General features: G+C 42.4%; 1 protein-coding gene across 4 annotated transcripts in view; it reads left to right on the top strand.

Moving 5' to 3' along the window:
- LOC136378399 (nuclear body protein SP140-like protein) overlaps positions 1 to 21,950 on the top strand; it is a 60,049-nt gene that overhangs the window by 21,046 nt on the left and 17,053 nt on the right. The window contains exons 1-10 of one of the 4 annotated variants that reach the window (XM_066345287.1): positions 1,077 to 1,217; positions 9,654 to 9,816; positions 10,920 to 11,088; positions 13,277 to 13,306; positions 14,459 to 14,521; positions 16,349 to 16,489; positions 17,360 to 17,503; positions 18,367 to 18,450; positions 20,594 to 20,647; positions 21,679 to 21,879. In XM_066345287.1, coding sequence (XP_066201384.1) covers positions 1,186 to 1,217; positions 9,654 to 9,816; positions 10,920 to 11,088; positions 13,277 to 13,306; positions 14,459 to 14,521; positions 16,349 to 16,489; positions 17,360 to 17,503; positions 18,367 to 18,450; positions 20,594 to 20,647; positions 21,679 to 21,879 — 1,081 coding nt within the window. In that variant the 5' untranslated portion in view covers positions 1,077 to 1,185. Of the gene's footprint in view, positions 1 to 1,076; positions 1,218 to 9,653; positions 9,817 to 10,919; positions 11,089 to 13,276; positions 13,307 to 14,458; positions 14,522 to 16,348; positions 16,490 to 17,359; positions 17,504 to 18,366; positions 18,451 to 20,593; positions 20,648 to 21,678; positions 21,880 to 21,950 lie in introns of those variants that run through there. The other 3 variants (XM_066345288.1, XM_066345289.1, XM_066345286.1) reach the window with 3 other exon arrangements.

A 21,950-nucleotide genomic window follows, 5' to 3' on the forward strand; every position in this document is an offset into this window, starting at 1 on the left:
GTCTGGTTCCTAAACCAGGTGGGCCTGACGTTGTTCTCTGGATGAAGGAAACTGTGCTTGTCCACAGGGGACTCCTGACCCCTCAGGGACACTGCTGTCCACAGGGGGCCCTGTCCTCAGCTTCCTCTGGCCCCACAGGGACGTGTCCTCCCCCCCACCCCGGGGCCAGGGCAGCCCCAGTGTGGGAGTGCCCACCCAGGAGGCTGGCCTCTTCAGACTGTCCACCCAGCTGACTGCTCTGGGACTCTAACTCACGTGCTGAACTTGGTGACTCTCAGCAGACCCAGGAAAAGCTGGCACATTAATGCCAACACTTGGCACAGCAGTAACCCAGTCGGCCTGCTGTCCAGGGACAGAGGAGAGAGAGGGGACACTAGAAAAGACTGGTGTCGTCTGTGTCAGACCCTGTCCGGGTCCCGTGAACCGTGGAGACCAGGAGTACAGGACAGCTGTGCCCAGCACAGGCTCAGCTTACTAGTTCCTCTACCCCCAGTGAGGGGGGCGGGGAGACCCCGTGTGCAGCACTGGGCACACTGCGGCCCTGCCCCCTGCACGGTGTCCTCCTCAGGGTGTGGAATCTGCCCAGATGGAAGTCTGCCCCTTTGGGGGAAAGAAAGAGCAGAGGTGAAGAGAGGGGGGAGCCTTCCCCTGTATCTTCACTGTACCTGGGTGAGAACCCCAATTACAGCCTGAGGAAGTCGGACTCAGGGGACCAGATGTGGAAGTCATGACACTGGGGAATGTGGCTCCCCCAGCCCTGTTTCTGGACAGGAGACCTAACTGTCTTACTCTGCATGCTCTCAGGAGGGTGGGGCACCAGAGGACAGCAGGATTCAGAGATGTTTTTTGTCTTTACACAAACGAGGGCACTCCTATTGGCTGGTTCTGCTCCTCACTGGGGGTCCCCATCCTCTGGCTTTCCAGATCCTGCCTGTCCCTCCTTGTCCCCCATTCCTGCTGCCACAGTCCTGATGGCTGAGCACCACCGTGGGCTGCAGGCGCAGGGAGACAGTGTCTGACAACACTCGGAAAGCTCCTTTCACTTTTGTTTTCCCCATTTGGGTGGAGCCCTCCCTGGCTGAGAAGATTCACAAACCTCTTGTTCGAGGCTGAGCAGTTAGTTACACTGGTTTTGTCTGGGACAGCGGAGGCATCAGAGGCCCAGGCAGGGCCCAGGGTAGGACGATGGCCCATGAGTGCCAGGACCTCAGCACCAGGTCAGTCTCTGTCTCCCTCCCTTTAACTTTCTCTCTGGCTGGGCTGCTGCTTTATTTTATTTTATTTTTTTATTTATTCATTTTAGAGAGAGACGGACAGACAGACAGAAAGGAGGCTGCTGCTTTAGAGTCTGACATTAGTCCTCTTGTAAGAAGCAAGCGGCAGTCTCTCTTTTCTGATGCTTGGAGGCAGCAATTTATTATTTTCTCATGACCTTTGATCTCTCTTGTTTCTCAGGCTTTCTCTGCCTTCTTCTAGGTTGTTGCAAAGAGAATAAATACTTTATAATTCAGGGGAAACACATGACATTTTCAAACGCTGGGTGCTCTGGTGTCATGCCTGACCTGGGGACGGGTCAGCTCCGCCTGTCCCCGCTCTGGCTGGGGGTCGGGCTCCTCCTGCAGGGATCTCGACCTAAGGGAGTGAAGGAAGTGGAGGGACTAAGGCGCCAGAGACCAGTGCGGTGATTTACTGGTCTGGAATGGCTTTACCTCTGACAGGGAAGAGGCTAGAAATTCTATCTTTTTTTCTCATAATGGGTCAGAAATAACATTACTTAATATGTTTAATTGCTTGATTTTTTTTTTAACACAAAATGTATATTATCCATCTTTCGTCATAAAATTTCAAATGACATGAATGTATGTAGAGGGGAAAAGTCCTGCACCCCCCACGCGGCCCCCCAGCTTCTGATCCTGGTCCTGTTGAGAGTTGTAGGCACAGCATTTTATATTTCTTTCCATGCATCCACACATATACCGTGACTTACTCCTCCAAATGTATCATTTGTGTCTTGCTTTATAATGACTGAGATTATTTTGTATATGCTATTATTAAGTATCTATATTAATATACATCTGTATAAGTATATATATATGTATTAAATATTTATATAAATATTAATTTAAAATTTTTATTATTAAAATTACTAGAGGTCTTTACATGTTAATGATCATATGGATCTACCTCATTCCTTTTAATAGTTGCATACTACTTGGATGGGATTGATCTACCATAATTTAAAAACTATATCCCATTTAAACCATTTATGCTGTTTTCAATTATTTATTGTTACCAACAATAAGTATTTGTCTTGTGTCAAAACCAAAAGGTAACTATCTTGAGGCAAAGAATACTAATATTTAATTGTTTAGAGAGCCTACCAAACTGCCTTCCTAGTGGGGGGACCACCATAACCTCCTGAGGCTGCCAGTGCCCCAGGCCCAGATCTCTCAAAGGGGCTGGATGAGGGGATGCCTGCTGTTAATTTGCACTCTCTGATTAAAGGGGAGTTTAATCAGAGTTTGAGCTGGTTTTGTGTCTGTTGGCCATTTAAATTTCCTCTTCTGTCAATTGCTGGTTTATTTTTTGGCCAATGCAGTCAGTTGAGTGACTGTCTTTTCTTTATGGACAGAGTCTACGAAGTCAGAACTTCATAAATTATACTTCCTTGTCTTATAACTGTTTAATGGCAGTTCCCATTCTATTAAAGTTTTCAAATGTAGAATAAAAACTTATTACAGTATTGAGTTTATAAAATAGATGTACCTTTGTTATTACAAATAAATAAAAGTGGTGCAGAAAGTTACTGGGGAATTCCATGCACACTGTCTTAACCATAGTTCTTGGATTTTGAAGGAGGCAGACTCAATTCTACCTCTACTTCAGGATAAGTTTCTTCTTGAATATATTAAAAAATGTGTTCTCTTTAAGGGTAAAGCTATCCTTTCATTGCTGCTACTTTAACCTTCACAGCTTTATTTGTCCCTAATTAATCATGTCTTTAGCTTTTTATTTCCTGTTCAGTGGTTGTCTCCATCCTGTCTTCTATGACAATTACTTACATTTTAGTAGTCCTTATGGCAGGGGTCCCCAAACTATGGCCCGCGGGCCACATGGGGCCCCCTGAGGCTATTTATCCGGCCCCCGCTGCACTTCCGGAAGGGGCACCTCTTTCATTGGTGGTCAATGAAAGGAGCACATTGACCATCTCATTAGCCAAAAGCAGGCCCATAGTTCCCATTGAAATACTGGTCAGTTTCTTGATTTAAATTTACTTGTTTTTTATTTTAAATATTGTATTTGTTCCCGTTTTGTTTTTTTACTTTAAAATAAGATATGTGCAGTGTGCATAGGGAATTGTTCATAGTTTTTTTTATAGTCTGGTCCTCCAACGGTCTGAGGGACAATGAACTGGCCCCCTGTGTAAAAAGTTTGGGGACCCCTGCCTTATGGTTTCTTAATACTATTTCTTTTTTTAAAAATGTTGATTCTGTTCATTTCTTCATCCCCCAGACATAGCCCTGTGCCTGTATCAAGTTCAGATAATCAGCCTCTAGCTGTGTTCAGAACTGATGTATCTTTTCATAGGTCAAAGTGACTCCGTTAACTTTCAATTCTCTACATTCTCTGGACTCGTCTCAATTCTTGTTTCCATTTCTGAATGTGGAGCCCTCAGGTAATTCTACTCTGCTTCTCTGAGACTTTTCACACGGTTTCTTTCACTTCTTGGCCTGAAAAAAATTTATATGTAAACTGGGGGGGGGGGCTGACTGTGTTGGAGCCCCTCACCCAGCCCTGCATGCCAATACAAGCTTATCTCTGTCCCTTGCTCCCAGCGGAACCTGTTGTTCTTGACCAAGTCCAGATTCTCGTTCTCTGCTCTCTGACTAGTCTTTCCATTTTCTTAATGGTGTCTTTTGAAGCCCAAAAGATTAAATATTTTTTATTCTAATTTATCAGATTGTTTCTCTTATGGATCAAGCTTTTGGTGTTATAACTACCTTTTTGTCTAACACCATGTCCCCAAAGACTTCCTCCTACATATTTTCAAACAGTGTGACCGTTTCTGCTTTGACACAGCACCAGCTGTAGCAATTCCCGCTCACACCAGCCATGAGCCTCTGCTTCTCCCAACCTTTTCCCGCACCATGTTGTCCGTCACTCACGAAACTGCGTTTGCCAGTCTAATGACTGAGATATGGTTTCTCACTGATGTGTTAGTTTGTATATGTAAATGTATTTACTGGAAAATTACTGCATTAATTCTCTTTTCTCTAAGTGACTGTTCAGGTCCATTTTTCTCAGGATTGCATGTTATTTTTATCAATTGGCTGGAGTCTTCGTATATCAGATATAGTATTAACCCTCAGACGTGTGTGCTGAAAATATTTTTCTAAGTTCTTTTAAATATCTTAAAATGTATTTTTAACATTTAAGCCTATTAAATCTTCCTTTACTTTCTTTTTATATTTTTCTCTGGTTGCCTCAAATATTTGTTCATATACATTTTTAAATTACTTTCTGCAGTTTCAATGGGATTACAAATTGCAAGTGCTCCACACTTTTACAATAATTTCAGAAGGATCAACATTTTAAAACTGCGATGTTTTCTTTTTCTTTTTTTTTTTTTTTTTCATTTTTTTTTCTGAAGCTGGAAACAGGGAGAGACAGTCAGACAGACTCCCGCATGCGCCCGACCGGGATCCACCCGGCATGCCCACCAGGGGCGATGCTCTGCCCACCAGGGGGCGATGCTCTGCCCATCCTGGGCGTCGCCATGTTGCGACCAGAGCCACTCTAGCGCCTGAGGCAGAGGCCACAGAGCCATCCCCAGCGCCCGGGCCATCTTTGCTCCAATGGAGCCTTGGCTGCGGGAGGGGAAGAGAGAGACAGAGAGGAAAGCGCGGCGGAGGGGTGGAGAAGCAAATGAGCACTTCTCCTGTGTGCCCTGGCCGGGAATCGAACCCGGGTCCTCCGCACGCTAGGCCGACGGATGTTTTCTTAATTGGAGGCACTTTCTACATTTCCATTTATTTAGATCTGTTCAATTTTCTTCAATGAGACATTATAGTTTCTTTCATAGGTTTATAACTATTAGATGTTTATAAATATATGCATGTGCATTTACTATTGTGTTTAAAGTATTATTTTATTCTTTTCAATACAGTACATGTCGCTACAAATAATATCTGTCAGTTTAATGTACCTGTTCTTTTTTACTCCTTTTTTCAATTTCTTAGGGAATTTAGGTAGGTTTTCATTGTTTCTGCATATATAATCATAGATCATATAATGTTGCATCTTATTTTACTATTTACACCAATGCATTCATTTTCTTATCCTATTGTATTAGGTAAAACATATAGATGTAAATTGTGATAAATGTAAGCATTGTTTATTTTTGTTTGAATGGCCTCATCATTTCAATGTTTACCTCAGTGTTTGTTAATTTTGGTGACTTCACATTGTGTCAGTTTCCACCTATTTCATATAGTTTTTCTAAAAACAGTTGCTAGGTGTTTTCAAATTTTCTATTTAAGTAATTTATGGATGTAATAAAATATTTTTCCTGCTTTTTTATTGTTGCAATAAATTACATAATAAGATTTCCTAATATTTATTCATTCTTAGTCTCATTTCACTACTTCCCTTTTTTCTTCTTCCTCTTTATCAAAATAGCCTGTAACTAAAAGATTGGTTTCCTCTTTTAACCCAACAGAGTGCTTTATGTTTCATTTCATAAAATCTTTGGTTGTGTTTTTGTCTTTTTTCCCCCCCACATGCAGTCTGTTAAACTGTGCCCATTATAACTCTCTGAGTCTTCTTTTGTGACCAAGATTATGATGTACTGATGATACACATTTCAAAAGTATTGAAAAATATTGTGTGCTTCTAATTTCTGGGACACAAGATTAAGTAATACCTCTTCTTTCCTAAATTCTCCTAGCCTGTGTGATCATTTTGCCAGTGTAAAGAGCCAACACTAGACTCTTTAGTTTTAGAGGTGAATGTTTTTCAGTATCTGTGAAACATTTGTCTTATTATTTGTTTCTTTTATTTTCTTTATGCATGGATACTAGCATCATTTTTTCTTATTGTTCACGTTTGCATACCCTAACTTGCCTATTTTTTATTTTAACAACTTTTGTGGCACTTACTGTGTCAAAAAAAAACCTCATGTTTTTTATTGGATTCTATTTTTGGTCCTGTGTCTTCCAATATCACCACTGTTTCATTTACATTGTTTCATATATTTTCATATTGTTTCCTGTTTTAACTGTTATGCTTCTTATTGTTTTTCTTGTTTTATTTTTGTCTAAAAATGCAAGCTATGTTTTCTTTTTATTTTATTTTTTACTATTTAAAAAAAGACATAACTTTAATTTTTATTTCTGAAATTCAGTTTTAATCTATTTTTTGGTAATTTTTAGTTTTGAAAAGATATTGTTCAAGTTTTTAAATGATTTAAAACAAATTATTTAAATCAAATTTCCCTTTACCATGTAGCTTAACATTTAAGTTTGTTATTATACTTTGAAGCTTTATATCAAAATAGTTATTTTGCAAAATAAATTTCTTCTCTTTCCGGAATAATTTTCTTCATACAAATTTTTTTACACATTTAGTTAAATACAAACCTAGGCTTTTTATATTTTGTTGTTATTGTTAATGGTATTGTTCTATTTAATTTTGAATTTTAATTTTTCAATGCCAGTATATTCAAAAGCAATTAATATTTGCATGTTGTCTTGAATCTGTGTCCTTGCTCTACTTACATAGTAGTTTCAGGAGATTTTTTGGTGAATTCTTTAGGTTTTCCTACATAGACAATTACATCATCTGCCAAAAAGGACAGTTTTATTTCTTCCAACCCAAACTCTATAGTTTTAATTTCCTTTTCTTTTTTTAGTTTATCTTCTCGTACAATGTTGAATAAGAGTTGTAAAAGAGGACATTTTTGCCTTGCTCCTGATCTTAGGGAGAAAGTGTGCAGGTTCTCAGCAGTGGGTATATCAGCTATAGTTTTCTTATGGGTGTTCTTTCTCCTGTTGAGGAAATTCCTTTCTATGTCCAGGTTGCTAGGAGTCTTCACATGAATGGGTGTTGGATTTTGTCAAGTGAGTTTTTTGCATCAGTTGATATGATCACTCCTTGTTCTTCATCAGCCTCTTGATATGGTGGGTCACACTGATTGGTTTGGAATGTGAACCAGCCTTACACATCAGAGATAAATTATACTTGGTCATGAGTATAATTTTTTTATACATTTGTTGTATGCAATTTGCCAATGTTTTGGTGAAGATTTTGCATCAATATTCATGAGAGCTATTGGTCTATAGTTTGTTATCATGTGCTTTTAGTGATATCAAATTGTTGAACTCATGGAATGAGTTAAGAAGTGTTCCCTCTGGTTCTATTTTCTGTTCAAGGTTTTGAAGAACTGGTATCATTTCTTAGTTCAATGTTTAGTAGAACTCACCATGGACACTATTTAACCCTGACAATTTTTTCAAATATGTTAATTATTCATTCAGTTTTTAAAAAATGAATATAAGCTTATTCACAGGATCTATTTCTCCTTGAATGAGTTTTGGTAGTTTGTATCTTTCAAGGATTTGGCCCATTTTATTAAAATTACCAAAAATTGTACACATAGATTTGTTTACAATATTCTTTCAAATGCTTTTGACATTCATGAGGTTAGTTGTGATGTTCCAAATTAAACTTCTAATGTTGATATTTTGTGTCTTTTCTAATTTTGTTTTAATTAGCCTGTGGGAAAGTTTATGATTTTAATAATATTTTCCAAGAACCAGCTTTGGGTTTTGTGAGTTTTTCATTTGCATTTAGTTCAAACAATTTTAAAATTTCTCTTGAGACTTCTTTTTTGACCCATTTGTTATTTAGAAGTATATTTTTCATTCCCCAATATCTGAAGTTTCCATTTATGACTGTTATTAATTTCTAGTTTAACTTCTATGTTGTCTGATTTCTATTCTTTTAAATTTAACGTATGTTTTTTTACCCAAAATGAGATCTATCTTGGAGAAGACGAGTTTTTCCTGTGATAACAGGAATATGTGTATTCAGTGTTGTGAAATGTAGTATTCTATAGATGCCAAATAGATCAATTTGATTGACAATGATATTCACATAAATGCATTTTTATTGAGTCTCTGCCTGCTAGATGTATAAATTACTAAAACAGGGTGTTGAACACATCAAACTTTAATAGTAGACTTGTTTATTTCTTCTTGTAGTTATTTTCAATTTTTATACTATATAACTTGGTTTTCTGTGTTTAAGTAAAAGCAGGTTAAAGGATTGTTAAATCTTCTTGGAAAACAGATCCCTCCTTCATATGTACTGCCCTCCTTCTCCTTCCTAATTTTTCTTGTTCTGAATCTTCTTTGTCTGGAAATAATATAGTTACTCTATCTTTCTCTTGATTAATGTCAGCGTGATATATTTTCTCCATTCTTTATGTGAGTCTTTATATTTAGAGTTTTATTTTGTTGGCAGGATACAGTTTTAAAATTTTTCTCAGTCACGTTGATAATCTCCGATTTTAGTTTGTAGCGGTAAGACCATTCCCATTGGCAGCGATGATTAATATGTCGAATGAATAATTATAATGTTTGTAACTGTTCCTATTTACTGCCTTTGTTCTTGGTTTCATCCCCACCCCTTTTTTTCTGCCTCCTTTGGTTTTAATTTAGCACATTACATGATTTCATCTTATCTCTTCTATTAACATATAAATTTTACTTCTCTTTAAATGTTTTTAGTGTCTGCCTAGATATTGGAATATACAGTTTATACCACTTCCCCTGTAGCACAGGTACCGGATAACAGAGTATTCCCAATACCTCCCTCCCATCCCTTATGGCATTGCCGCCATTCATTGCACTGATTATACGCTGTAATCATCACTTGTTCCACTCTGTGCTGTTTGGTCCATTTATTTATTCTTATCTTCAATTTCTTTTATTAATGTCTTACAGTTTTCAGAGTAAAGGTATTTCACATCTTTGGTTTAATTTATTCTTAAGTATTTTATACTTTTTGATGCAGCTGTAAATGAGATTGTTTTCTTAATTTCTTCTTATGATCCTTTGTGCTTGGTGGGTGCTTAGAAACACAACAGATTTCTGTATATTAATCTTTATCCTGCACCTTTACTGATGCCATTTATTAGCTCTAATAGCTTTTTAGTGGAGTTTTCAAATATAATATTATGTCATCTGTCAATAATGAGAGTTTTACTTCTTTTGTTCCAATTTATATGCCCTTTATTTTTTTTTGTTTTATCTGATTGTTGTCACTAGAACTTCTAACACTGTTGAATAGAAAGAAGTTTTCTCTCTTTTATTATAAATTTTTAATTTAAAATATTCTAGATATGTTTAGAAGAATACAGTGGCTTTAACTGGGACAGTCTGTACTTTTGTAACAATATGTATGCCTTTCTGATCCATCCTGTTTTCATTATATCTTTATTGCATCAATTTTATTTATTCTGTTCTCTACTCAGGACCACTTACTTTATACATGTTCATTCTTCGCATTTTGTCCTTCATATGTAAAATGTTACAGCCTTTACAAGCATCTCAAAGTCTTGGCCATTTTGTCATGATGTCCTTTCTCCCTAGGATGGCTGCAGTAGACCAGACCATAATCGAGAGGCTTATCTATGAGACTACACTCACTCATTTCAAAAGCCATAAGGTCGAGATTTCAGATGCAATAAAAACAGCATTTCCTTTCCTTGAGATACTTCGAGACCGTGGTTTCATCACCAAAGAACTGTTTAACGTAAGTGAGGTTTATTATGTCACAATCTGGTAAACCAACCCAAATTCATTATGTTTTATTGATAGTTTGGAGTCAAATGTCAGAACACAGCTAAGTAACTGAGGAGTCTTCAAGTGGAGTCCTTCTCAAGTACTGCTATAAATGTTTCTATAAGGTCAAAAGGAGAAGAGTAGTAGGCATCATTGGAAAAGGTTTTGCTTCTAACTGAAGGACTAGGACCCCATAATGCCCCCCCAGAAGTCGGGGTGAATAGCACTGGAGATAAAGGATCTGAAGCTGGTGGGTTTAGGCTGTGGAATGCCTTGTAGAAGTTGCATGTACAATATAGCATATTCTAGGACAGAAAAGTAATTTTAATGAATGGAAAATAAATTTAATGAATTGATTTAATAAAATAATTTATAAAACATTTTATTTCAATAAACATCTATTTGAGTACTTAGATCTAAGAGCATTAAAAAACAGAGAATTAATGTCCTGTTAGGACAAATTTAGATGTAGATGCTTGCTAGTCTCCAACCATTTTTAGTTTTTTTTTGGTGTGTTTATTTGTTTTTTACTTTTGGTATTTAGGAGTCTTGGAATTTAGGTTAATTGTAGCAAGAGACATAGGTGGAGATCAGAGACAAAAGCCTTTTCCTTTTTTTCTCTATGACCAAGTTCACAGGAAGGGGAATATCACCACTTGGTTTCCTTGAGCTCATGCAGGGCCAGTAAGCCCAGGGGAAGAGACAAGGGTTTTTCTGTCAACAGAACAGCAGCTCGTCACCTGCTAAGTCTATTCCTAAATCACTGGGCCAGGCTCAGAAAGGGCTACACATTATTTAACTTTGAACCCATTTTTGTTCTTTAAAAAAATTGCTTTTTCTTCTATCTAATGTAAAAGAGGGCGAGGAGTTTTGATTCACAAGTGGGTATTTTGAAGCAGGAAAGATCCACTTATTCCACTTAGTAGCCATATAACTACAGAGATATCCTAAAACGTTCCATGAGAAAATACCTATGTAGGGAAATTGTAACACATTAACAATGAAATCACTCTCTGGGGCTCTTCTGGAACTTAGAAGTCCATATTTATATTTCTCTATTCATTATTTTTTAAGGAGTCTGAAAAAGCTTGGAAAAACCTGTCACCTGTTCCAAAAGTAGTATATGATGTTCTCAGTGAACTGGAGAAGAGCTTTGACATGTCACTTATGAAAATTTTGTTCAGCAAGGTCATCATGAAGAACTACCCTGATTTGAATGAAGTTCGTGAAGACTTCAGAAATGGTAATTAGGTTTATTACCTATCTTTCAATGTTCACAGAAAATTTTTTTTATGAAGACCTATTGAGCATCTACCATGTGTCACATGCAGTGCTAGGAAATGGGGATACTGTATTCAAGAAAGCAGCTCTATCATGAGCCTTCTTGAAGCTTTGGTGTGATGACTACAGCGCAACACCCACCTGGAGGTCTGCTTAGCTCTACATCTAGACTCACAGGACAACCAGAGCCACCGTGACATCAGATTTACTTAGAAGGACAAATGACAGGAAATGCAGTATCCCACCATGGCAGCATCACTTACTCCTCTTCCGAGGGACCCCCAGCTGTGGTCCACACAGCTGTCCACCAAGTTGACTACTATCTGCCTCGAGTGACAGCTTAGCTGTGAGTTCAGGATCCACCTGGCTTAGCAGCACCCTGCCTAGAAAAGTTAATGTCTCATGTAGCAACTCTGTAGTCATAACTTACAGGGGCCCTATAAGGGACAGCTGAGTTGCAAGAGTCACTGCACTGAGGGAAGACCATTATGGCTGATAGTTTACATGTATTCCCTCTGAGTCCACATACAGTTTATGGGTCATGGGTCATTTTCACTCTAAATCCAGTGTTGCCCTAGTCACACAGGAGAGAGATCACTTTTCAGGTGTCTAAAGTAATGAGAGAGAAAGTTAACCCAGGTCAAATTTACCCTTAAAGAAGGATAATGGTTGTATTAGCTCTTTCTCCACAAGGAGTGAAGTAAACATTAATAAAATAATTTCAAAACCTATTGCTCTTCCATAGTTTGTTTTTGATACTATATAACACTATAAGATTGATCCACCACTTTTTCTGAGACTTACAATTTATATTTTTTAATTGTAGTAGGAATTTTTGATTGGAATTCTCTCTCTAAAAATTTTTCATCTGACTTGCCTGAAATTTTTTTTTATCCCAACACAAGATGGTTGGAATCATCAACTATCAAATATCAACACAAGATGGTATCAACACAAAATGTCCAAATAACAATGGGAAATAGTTATATGAATTAAGGGGTGCAGATGCTATGGGAAAAGGTATAGCATGTGAAAGGGCCCCATGTATCTGCAAAACAAGGACACCTTGGATTTTTCTCAGTCAGAGAGAGAGAAGAAGATGATGGGAGTCAATTCAAAAGAATAAATTTGTAAAGAATTTGAAAGGTTGGATATCTGAAGCTAAAGAATTCTAAGTTTATTTGTTGGACATAAAAGAGATCCTAGAGGCTTGTAGGTTCGAAGTACAGGTTTATTGCTCCAGAGGTGCACCTGCCATCAGCCCTGGGGTGAGTGGACCCCGCGCCTCCCACGGCTCCTCCTGCCTGGACTCCTCCCAGATGCCCACCTGGCTTCTTGGTTTGTTTCCTTCCTCTTACTTTTCTGGGTCACCTCCATGCAGGGCCCTGGGGTGAGTGGACCCCGCGCCTCCCACGGCTCCTCCTGCCTGGACTCCTCCCAGATGCCCACCTGGCTTCTTGGTTTATTTCCTTCCTCTTACTTTTCTGGGTCACCTCCATGCAGGGCCCTGGGGCGCTGACCAGTCTCCCCTCTTTGGCAGCCTCCCAGGTCCCTGGTCCAGGCCTTTTGGGATTTCCCCCTGGGCTACAATATTCCCTCCCTGCTTGTGACTTCAGAGAGTGTCCCTCCTTTGTTTCTGGGAACTGGTCCCCCTGGAAGTCTTTCCAGTTCTTCCTGTGTCCTCTGCTGTCTCTTTGGGAAGTGCTCATCGTCCCTGACTTAACGATTTACTTAACTTTCTTGTGCTTTTCTTTTATACACATAGACATCTACAGGATATTAGTTCCTTTTCAAAGAAATTCCTGTTTTTTCCTTACACTTTGAACAGGTAAAAATACACCTTTAACTTTCATTATTTGTTTGATGCTTTTCTAGCCATCAGAAATTTGTTTACATGAGGAATAGGTGCACTATGTCTCTGTGACTCCTCTGCCCTGAGATTTGAGTGGCTGCCGTCTGTATAGGAAACATACGGGCTCCTTGTTGGGGGTTCTCTTTTCTGTCCCAGGGATGATGGGAAACTTTACCATGAGAATTTTCATCAACTTTGTCATGAGAGACCCAAGGGCTGGAAACAACTAAACATACACATTTATGTTCTTAGGTTGTGATGAAGATCTCTAATTGTGTTTTTTTCTACCTCTCCTCAGCGGTTCAAGAAAAAATTTGTTTCCCAGAAGGTAATGGAAAAGAGAGAGCAGAGAACCCTAACATCCAACTAAGCCTTGAACAGGGTGATGGCAAGCAGACAAAACCCAACTCTCATCTGCTAAGAGAAAGGGAGAAAGGGAGGTGGGCCCTGAGTCCTGAGTGGGCCTGGGGATCAGGCAAGAACTGTTCAGGACCATGGACAAGGCAGGGAGGGTGTTTGTATGAACATCTGACCAGGGCCTGATCCTGGAGGGACAGCTATGAAAAGAGACCATTGGCCCAATAACCAAGGCCGAGGAGCAGGAACCCAGTGTGTCAGGAAACCGGATTTAAAGAGAATGCTGACCCGGAACTAATTGTGATTTAGAAGGACCCCTGTAGGAGATGTGTGATGCTGGGAAGGGCTGGGAACTATGGGCCCAAAGTCATCATCACAGAGGAGACTCTCGATGATGACAGATGAAGAGACTGATTTAAACCTGGGGGATGTGGCTCAGGAGCAGGAATATTCAAGGAGATCGGCAGTCACACAGGGAGAGAGGAGGAAGTGGTGAGATGTGGAGGAGGAGATGTGGGCACCTTGAGAGAGAGGAAGGAGGAGGAGCAATGAAAGCCGGGGAAAGGGGTGAAGGACAGAGTGAAACAACCACATCACTAAGAGCTCACCTACTGAGCATTTGCTCTGGCAGAGGTGGGCTTAGTGCTCGCCGCTACCTTCGGGGGGCAGTATCACTCTCTGCCCACTCGTAGAAAAGGAAACTGAACTCTAGAGAGACCATGAATGTGGTTGGCCTGAGGTCCAATGAGCAGGATGAACCAGGCACTGTGATGTTAACCCCGCACACTCAATCCTCATGGAAAGGCCCACAAGACAGTAAACTGGCATGCAGGGTGTGGTGTGAAGGGAATGGGAAGTCAGGGAAGGTCATCCATCAGAGCTAGCCCTGAACACAAACAGGTGCCCAATGGCCGTGGGTGACAAGAAAAACTATCTCCAGTTACCGAGTGTTTCGTGGATGACACAGCGAGTGTCCTGACAGAGGCCAGGGGTGCCGCTCTGTACTGATACCTGGGGGGAAGAGTCTTCAAGTCCCATGTTATAAAAATTAAAAGGGGAGGAGGGGAGAATGGTGCAGCTCATACCTCAGTTGCTGAAATAAACTTCTAATTTCTTCCCCCAGAAACTGGTGAAAACTGGAATCAAAACCTGACCTGGTTGTTCCCGGAACCCTTGAACTACAAAGGTCTGTTGCTGTTGACTGCTCTGTGACCCTCTGCTGTCCTTGTCCCGTCCTGGCGTGTGCTGTGCTGGGAGGGCCGCAGCTTTTTAGTGCTGATGGCCCAGAGCTGTTTGTCTCGGCACCTGCAGTTTCCGCAGGGATGCGCACAGCGGCCTCCATACACTGTGCCTGGTCATGTCTTTCTGCATCTGTCTTGAATTAGGCTGTGGATGTGATAATGGGACCTACTTCACAGGGTGATGGATTTTCAGCAGCTACGCCGTGGAAAGCATTCTCAGTCACGCCTGGTACTTCACCAGTGTTTGTGCATTTCTTATTATCATTAGGTTCAATTTTTAGCATTATTTACATCTGGGCCTGAGTCTACGCTTTTACCCACTACAGTGAACTGTGGGATTTCTCCTCCCACATATGTCCACGGTGAATGTAATTATCCCCCAGGCCGTGGAGCAGTGATAAAAGCAACCCCAATCTCGGGCGGGGAAAACACACTGAGAGACATACGTTGCCCACCCGAGAGCAGACCAGTCTGTAAGAAGCCTCCCGTCTTTAGTCCATGACTGTCCTCGGGAAGTGAGTGACAGGGAGGAGACGCAGGGAACCCCCTGAACCACGGAAGGTGTTGTAGTGTAGCCTTCAGTGAGATGGGTTAATTAAGAAAAAACGTTCTAAATTAGTAATATATTTTTGTTAAAAAGAAAAACTTTCAAAATCATTTCTGAAAGCACCATTATACTTTTAGCAAATCACATGTAATCAGAAAGGTAACAGTTAAGAATATAAAGAATACAAAATGCATCAATCTATTTTTTTTTTGCTGTTCCTCTACCAGTGCAGCTGCTGGGAACAGGAAGGGTGACGGGAAGGAATTGTGATAAGTAAGGAGCAATGAGAGGAGTGTGTGTGTGTGTGTGTGTGTGTGTGTGTGTAGGATGTGGGAGGAGTAAGCAGTGACATTATAACCCAAAGGATGCACAGAAAACTACCAACAAATGTGTCCAGGTCTGTGACCCAGAGGGAATGGCTGTGTCTCACCCCTCCCAGCCCCAGAGAGGAGGCTCCAGGAACTGGGGATGTGGCACCAGGGCCCAGGGCCCAGGTTCTGTGTTAAATGGTGGGGATTAATTGAAAATCATCTTTACATAAATTTTTTACTTAGAAAAATAGCACGAAATAAAAAATCTAAAGGGCACTGCAAATACATGCAGCCATTCATCTTGTTGTTGAGGTTTGAGGGAAAAGAAGAGGGTGAGTAGTTGGAATGGATTTTGAGCAGAGGAGGTTTGTTAGGGGGAAGAGAAGTGCATTGGTCCTGGATGGTTTAACCAGGGAGTCATTCCTCACAGTTTACTGTTTCACTCCGCCCTCTGTCTCTGGCCACAGACCCTGCAGACCTGCTTGCCCGCTCCCTTGGTTGCTGGCTTCCTGCTGGGTTCCTAACCAGGAGACACTGGCGAGGGATGGAGAGTGGGAGCAGGGAGAACGGTGTTTCCCCATCGCTGTCTGGGCAGCAGTTCTGGCCGTAGCTGCATCTCCTACGACTTTACCTGCCGCCAAGCAGGCCAGCCATGGTCCAGTTATTCTCACCTGGTTACCCTGGCCTCTGGGCTGACCCTTGGCTCCTTGCATAGCTGACTTTGATCATTCTTCAAGGTGTCTGTATTCTGCCATTTGGAAGTCTCAATTCTTCCATTGGCTATATAACTTATCACCTGGATTAAATTTCCCTCTGCTCCAAAAGCTTAGAGAGCTTTGTATTTTCTGGTTGGAATTTAATTGATGAAGGGTGCAAATAAAACAATTATATTTCAAAATGTGACTGACGTGTAGCCCTACCTGAAAATGAACTCCCAGAGCAGCTCTGTGAAGTGGAGCAGATAGATGCGGTGGAAACAGGTACAACCAGTGACACTGATGCACCAGAAAGCCAACAAGCAAGTGAACAACGTGCCCAGGCCTCTGAGCCAGCAGGTAAGAGCAGTGCCTGGGCGCGGTGAGTGTGGAGGGGCACTGGCAGGGGGAGGGGCTGGTGTGGTGGATGAGGTCAGGAGAGTAGAACTTTGGTAATGACGGGAATGCTTAAAATACAGAGATACAAAAAAAGCTGATATAGAAGAGATATCTACGATCATAAAAATAATTAAGACACAGAAACAGGATTTTAAAAAGTAGGAAACAGAGCGTGGATACTCTGGAAAATCAGGCGGGGCAGCAGGGCCAGGTCTCCGCCAGGCAGGGAGACCCGGGACCCCTGGGAGGAGGAGCTCCCTCTCAGCACCTCGTGGGTCCTGGGCACCCACTTTGCTTCCCCTGACCCTGCTGGGCCCTGGGGGGCACCGATAGAAAATGTAGAGAAACAGTATGAATAGAGGAAGGTACAGAGGGGAATGAACGCCAATAAATAGAGAAAATGGGGGAGACACAGTGAGAGCCATGTCCAGAATGAGTAAAGGACAATGAGTGAAGGACTGGCCGGAGTGGACCAGGTGGAGAGAGAGGACAGAGCATCGTCTGATCAGAGCAGACGGTCACCACAAAGAAGGCACAAAGGGCAGCTCCTAACACCAGTGAGAAGGTGAGGTGTCCCCAGTGACCACCATGGCCCTGGGACCCTCTCAGATGAAACAGGTCTCTCCTCTGAGAGTGAAACCGGAAATAGAAACAAGACCCCAGAGTCAGGAGAGGCGCAGAGGAAGGGCGGAGCTGAGCAGCGGGAGAGGTGGGGGAGCTCTCCCTGCAGGGGGACCCCAGGGGGTGGGGGCTTGCTGAGGGCAGGGAGGGTGCTCACTCCCTCAGGGGAGACAAACGAAATTCTTCCTTTATTACAATTTTGTCCTATAGTGGAACCACCCGACCACGGAATCCCGGGGAATTCCTGCTCTGCAGAGCTTATGCATATAAAAACGGAAAAGCCATTTGTTCAATCAGGAATTAACGTGGAAGCCGGAGCCAGGAGCAACTGTAACCCCGCGTCTGACACGATAGGCAAGGCTGAGGGGAAGAATGTGTGATGTGAATTTCCTTACGGGGCACGGGTCTGGGACGTGTCACCAGGGCCATGGAGGCAGTCCAGGTGCCCTTGGTTAGAGGTCGGAAGGGGAGGGGACCAGCGCCTCATGCAGCGAGTTCAGCAGAAAAAGGTCCTCAGTAATTGGAAAAATGTCAAAAACAGAAATGGTGAATTTAAGTAATGATGTCAGAGGGACTATTTCTATATTCAAAGATGAGAAGGTATGAGGGTACCGGTTGGAGGAAAATGAAAAAATACAGAGAGCCACGATAGTCATAAAAGGAGATTAAAGAATAACCACAGAAAGACACCTTCTCCAGACACCGGCGTACTCAGGGGCAATGGGCTGGACCCAGAGGAACGCCGACAAGGAAGATTTGAATGAAAGCAGAGAGGTGGAATGAGAGTGGAGGTCCTAAACAGAAAGAGGGCGGCGGGAACAGGGTCTGGAGACCGCAGAGGGGAGCTGAGGCTGGGCGAGCGGGGCGCGCGGGGACGGCGGGGAGGTGGGGGCGGAGGGGAGGCGAGAGGGGCGCGCGGGGACGGCGGGGAGGTGGGGGTGGCGGGGAGGTGGGGGCGGCGGGGAGGTGAGCGGGGCGCGCGGGGACGGCGGGGAGGTGGGGGCGGAGGGGAGGTGAGCACAGGGTAAGACGCGCTGCAGGACGGGCAGGGGCTGCTCTCTGGGCACGGGTTCTACCACCTTCTGTGTGTGACCTGGGACACCCTGCAGGTCACACCGTCGGGCACAGGCCGGGGTCGCCTGAGCTAACGTAGCTCTAGCTCTTCCTAGTGCTCTCCTGAAGGGTCTGAAACACTAAGGGGTTTCTTCTCTGCACAGTGATCCTGAGTGAGGACTCCGCAGAATCCGGTGATGGAGACGAGACCCCCGAAGCTTTCACCTCAGCAGTGAAAAGGCGGCCCGGTAAGGAGGGTGGGGCTGGGGCTGCGGGGACACGAATTCAGAGCCACTGTGTCCTGAGACGTCTCTCCTGAGGTCATTCTGTGCCCTGGAACCCCTTCTCTGCATTTGTTTTACTTGACTTTTGGGGATGTGCAAAGTAATAAGAAATCATTATAGTTGGATTTTTTGAAGATGTGGCCTATTAATTCATAGGTCCTATTAATCAACCTGTGTTTCCATCAGTTGATTATATAATAAAAATAAGCTAACAAAATAATGAATTCTATGACTATAAAGTGTTGGATTTATACAATGATTTGTACAGAGAAAGAAAGCTAAATATCTTTTTTTATTGGAAGGTCATATTGTCATGTGATCACAAACTTTAAATAGTGTCACGGGTCAATTCCTCCAGCTGTCTAGTGTTAGCAGAAGTGAATGAGGTATTTTGAAACCCAAAGGATTGTTTTTTAAGGGGAGGAGCACAAAGAAAATCTGATAGAAGGTGAGGGAAGACAATTTGACTTTGGTAATGGGTATGCAACATAATCAAATGTCAAAATAACCTGAAGATGTTCTCTCTGAACATAAGTACCCTGATTTATCAATGTTACTGCACTAAAATAAATAAAAATTTTTAAAAAGAATACTTAAGCAAGCCAAGTATATAGAGTTACTTTTCAAAGGCCTTTGCAAATAGTATCTTACCGTATTTCCTATGTATAAGATGAATCCTTTTTCAAAAAATTTGTGATCTATACGGTGGTTGTAGACTTTTTCACTTGTATTTCCCACTTTTTCACATTTGTTTTTGCGCTCATTGTTGAAGACAATGATTCATCATCAGACACAGATGAGGACAAGCTAATGGATGGGAGTTTTGACAGTGATGAGGAGTTGTATGAATTTTATGATGGATAAAACTTGAGTTCAATAATTTTAAGTCATACTTTTTTTTTCAAATTTCGAATCCCAAACTTAAGGCGCGTCTTATACATGGGAGCATCTTATACATGGGGAAATATGGTACTTTTCCTCTACAAAAACCATGGTGGGTAAACAGGAAGGACCTTGTTACCTTTGCATCTAGATGAGAAAACACAATCACATCAATACTCCAAGGTCTTCCACAAAGTTTCATGGAGATAAGGGGAAAGACAAGACTACTCTCCTGGATTCTGAGTCATTTCCTATGTAAACTGGAGCTTGAAATGTGTATCAAAACGTTTCCTCCATCCTGCGTGCAGCCCGGGTGGTCATCAGATGGGCAGCTCCTCAGTGCACCGACTGCTGAGGGGTCCTCCCGTCCTGCTTGCTCAGAGCAAACGGGAGAACGCTTATTTGGGAAATGATTTAAGACCAAATAAAAATGTGACCTGGTCTTGATGTTGCAAAAGACCAATATTTTATTTTGTTTTATTTTTTATAGAAATTATTGCGGTGACATTTTTAAATAAAATGATCTAGGTTTCTACAATACAAAAAAGCATTATAAACTCTTGTTTAGCTAGATGAGCCCAATCAATTGAATATATTGAAAGTGTAGCAATAGTACATTACTAAAATGACAGTCTTTTTTACTGCACAGTCACATCTATTAATGTAAAAAGTTGAAATAATATACTTAGTCTCTACCAATGTGCTTCATATTCTATAGAGAGTAATAAGCACAGTATTTCACTATTTATTGACAATATTGCCTTTACTACCAAAGTTAGAACATCTTCAAAGGATAATTTGCACTGCTATTTAATTATTAATGGAAAATATGGCTTAGACCAATTACTCTCAAACTCAAATGAGAGTTAACTCATTGGCTTATTGTAATTTTTTCCCAGGGTTTTTGTGAATAAAGCTTCATTTTGTTTTTATAGAAACCTTAACCAGGGAGACAGGGTAATTAGGTTATCCCAGCATTATAGATGGGGAAATGGGAGAGAGTGATGTTCAGGGTCATTCACAGATTCACATGCTGAGTGTAAGGAAGAGCTGGGCAGGAGTCCAGCATTGTGACCCTGGGCCCAGAACTGGGTTCAATTGAAAGAAAGAAGGAAATGGTCATCCAACATCGATATTACTGCAAAGCCTATCTGCTGCGTGAGCTGTCACAGAATCTGGAAGACCACTGCAGACACATAACTGCTTGCTTCCTTTTTCTTTATAGAGTCCACGGATTCAAGAATACCACCTACGTCTGGGAAAAAACTTTGCAAAAGAAGTAAGAGCGAATAAGAATATTTCATGGTGGCCCTGGCCAGTTGGCTCGGTGGTGGAGCATCGGCCTGGCGTGCGGGAGTCCTGGGTTCGATTCCCGGCCAGGGCACACAGGAGAGGCGCCCATCTGCTTCTCCACCCCTCCCCCTCTCCTTCCTCTCTGTCTCTCTCTTCCCCTCCCGCAGCCAAGGCTCCACTGGAGCAGGGTTTGCCCAGGCACTGAGGATGGCTCTGTGGCCTCTGCCTCAGGCGCTCTTAGAGTGGCTCTGATTGCGGCAGAGCTACACCCCAAGATGGGCAGAGCATCGCCGCCTGGTGGGCGTGCTGGGTGGATCCCAGTCGGGCGCATGTGGGAGTCTGTCTGGCTGCCTCCCCCTTTCCAGCTTCGGAAAAATACAAACAAACAAACAAACAAAAAACAAAGAATATTTCATGGTTATAAATGAACAATGTTCTATAGCAAAGATTTATTCTAATTCTTTATGTCCTTTCTAGTAAAGTACAACTTTGCTTTAATTGAAAGTAGTTCATATTTTAACTTTTGTATTAGGCTAGTGGCTGTGATAAATAAACCCAAAGAGGTCAGTCACTGAAACACAACAGAATTTAAATGTTTTGTCAAGTAACCATTCCCAGGGCTTGTGGAGGGGAGGGAAGGAGCAGCCAGGTGGGAGGTCTGCCTTCTTCAGGACCAGACTGCTAAGGCCGCCTTGGGAGGAAGCAGAGCTACTACTAATACAGCCTCAGACACAAACTCAAACCCGCAGAGCTACATGTCAGAGAGGAAAGAGAATGCAGTGCAGACTGCGGGGGCCAGGAGAGCAGGGGAGCCCACGGAGTGCAGTGTCTTAGCGCAGGCCCAGGGGACAGGAGGGATAAAATACTGACCCACAGGTCACCTGCATGCAGAAGGCAGATCATGGAGGCCTGGGGGAGGGGCATTCTAGCCCTGGGTTTTCAGAGCTTCCAGGGTTTTCCCCTCTGGGTTGTCTGTCATCCACTGAGACCTTCAAGGGACATTTGCTCCTTCTGCAGAGAGAAGTCATGAAGAGTCTCCCAAGCCCAGTGCAAACCAGGCGCCCCCAGGAGCCCGCGGCTCTGCAGTGAAGACTGGCCCTGCTGGGGAGGGTAAGGACTGCGGTCCCCGGGCGCCAGGACAACAGGAGTCCGAGTTCAGGGCGCCTGTTTCTCTGAGCGCACACACGGCCCCGGCGGCCATCCCTGCCTCGATCTCAGGTGACCACTTTGACAACTGCAATGAACAAAATGAACTAACAGACAAAATACAAATAGACCCATAGATACAG

This window comes from Saccopteryx leptura, chromosome 7, assembly GCF_036850995.1.
Source record: "Saccopteryx leptura isolate mSacLep1 chromosome 7, mSacLep1_pri_phased_curated, whole genome shotgun sequence".
Lineage (NCBI taxonomy): Eukaryota > Metazoa > Chordata > Mammalia > Chiroptera > Emballonuridae > Saccopteryx > Saccopteryx leptura.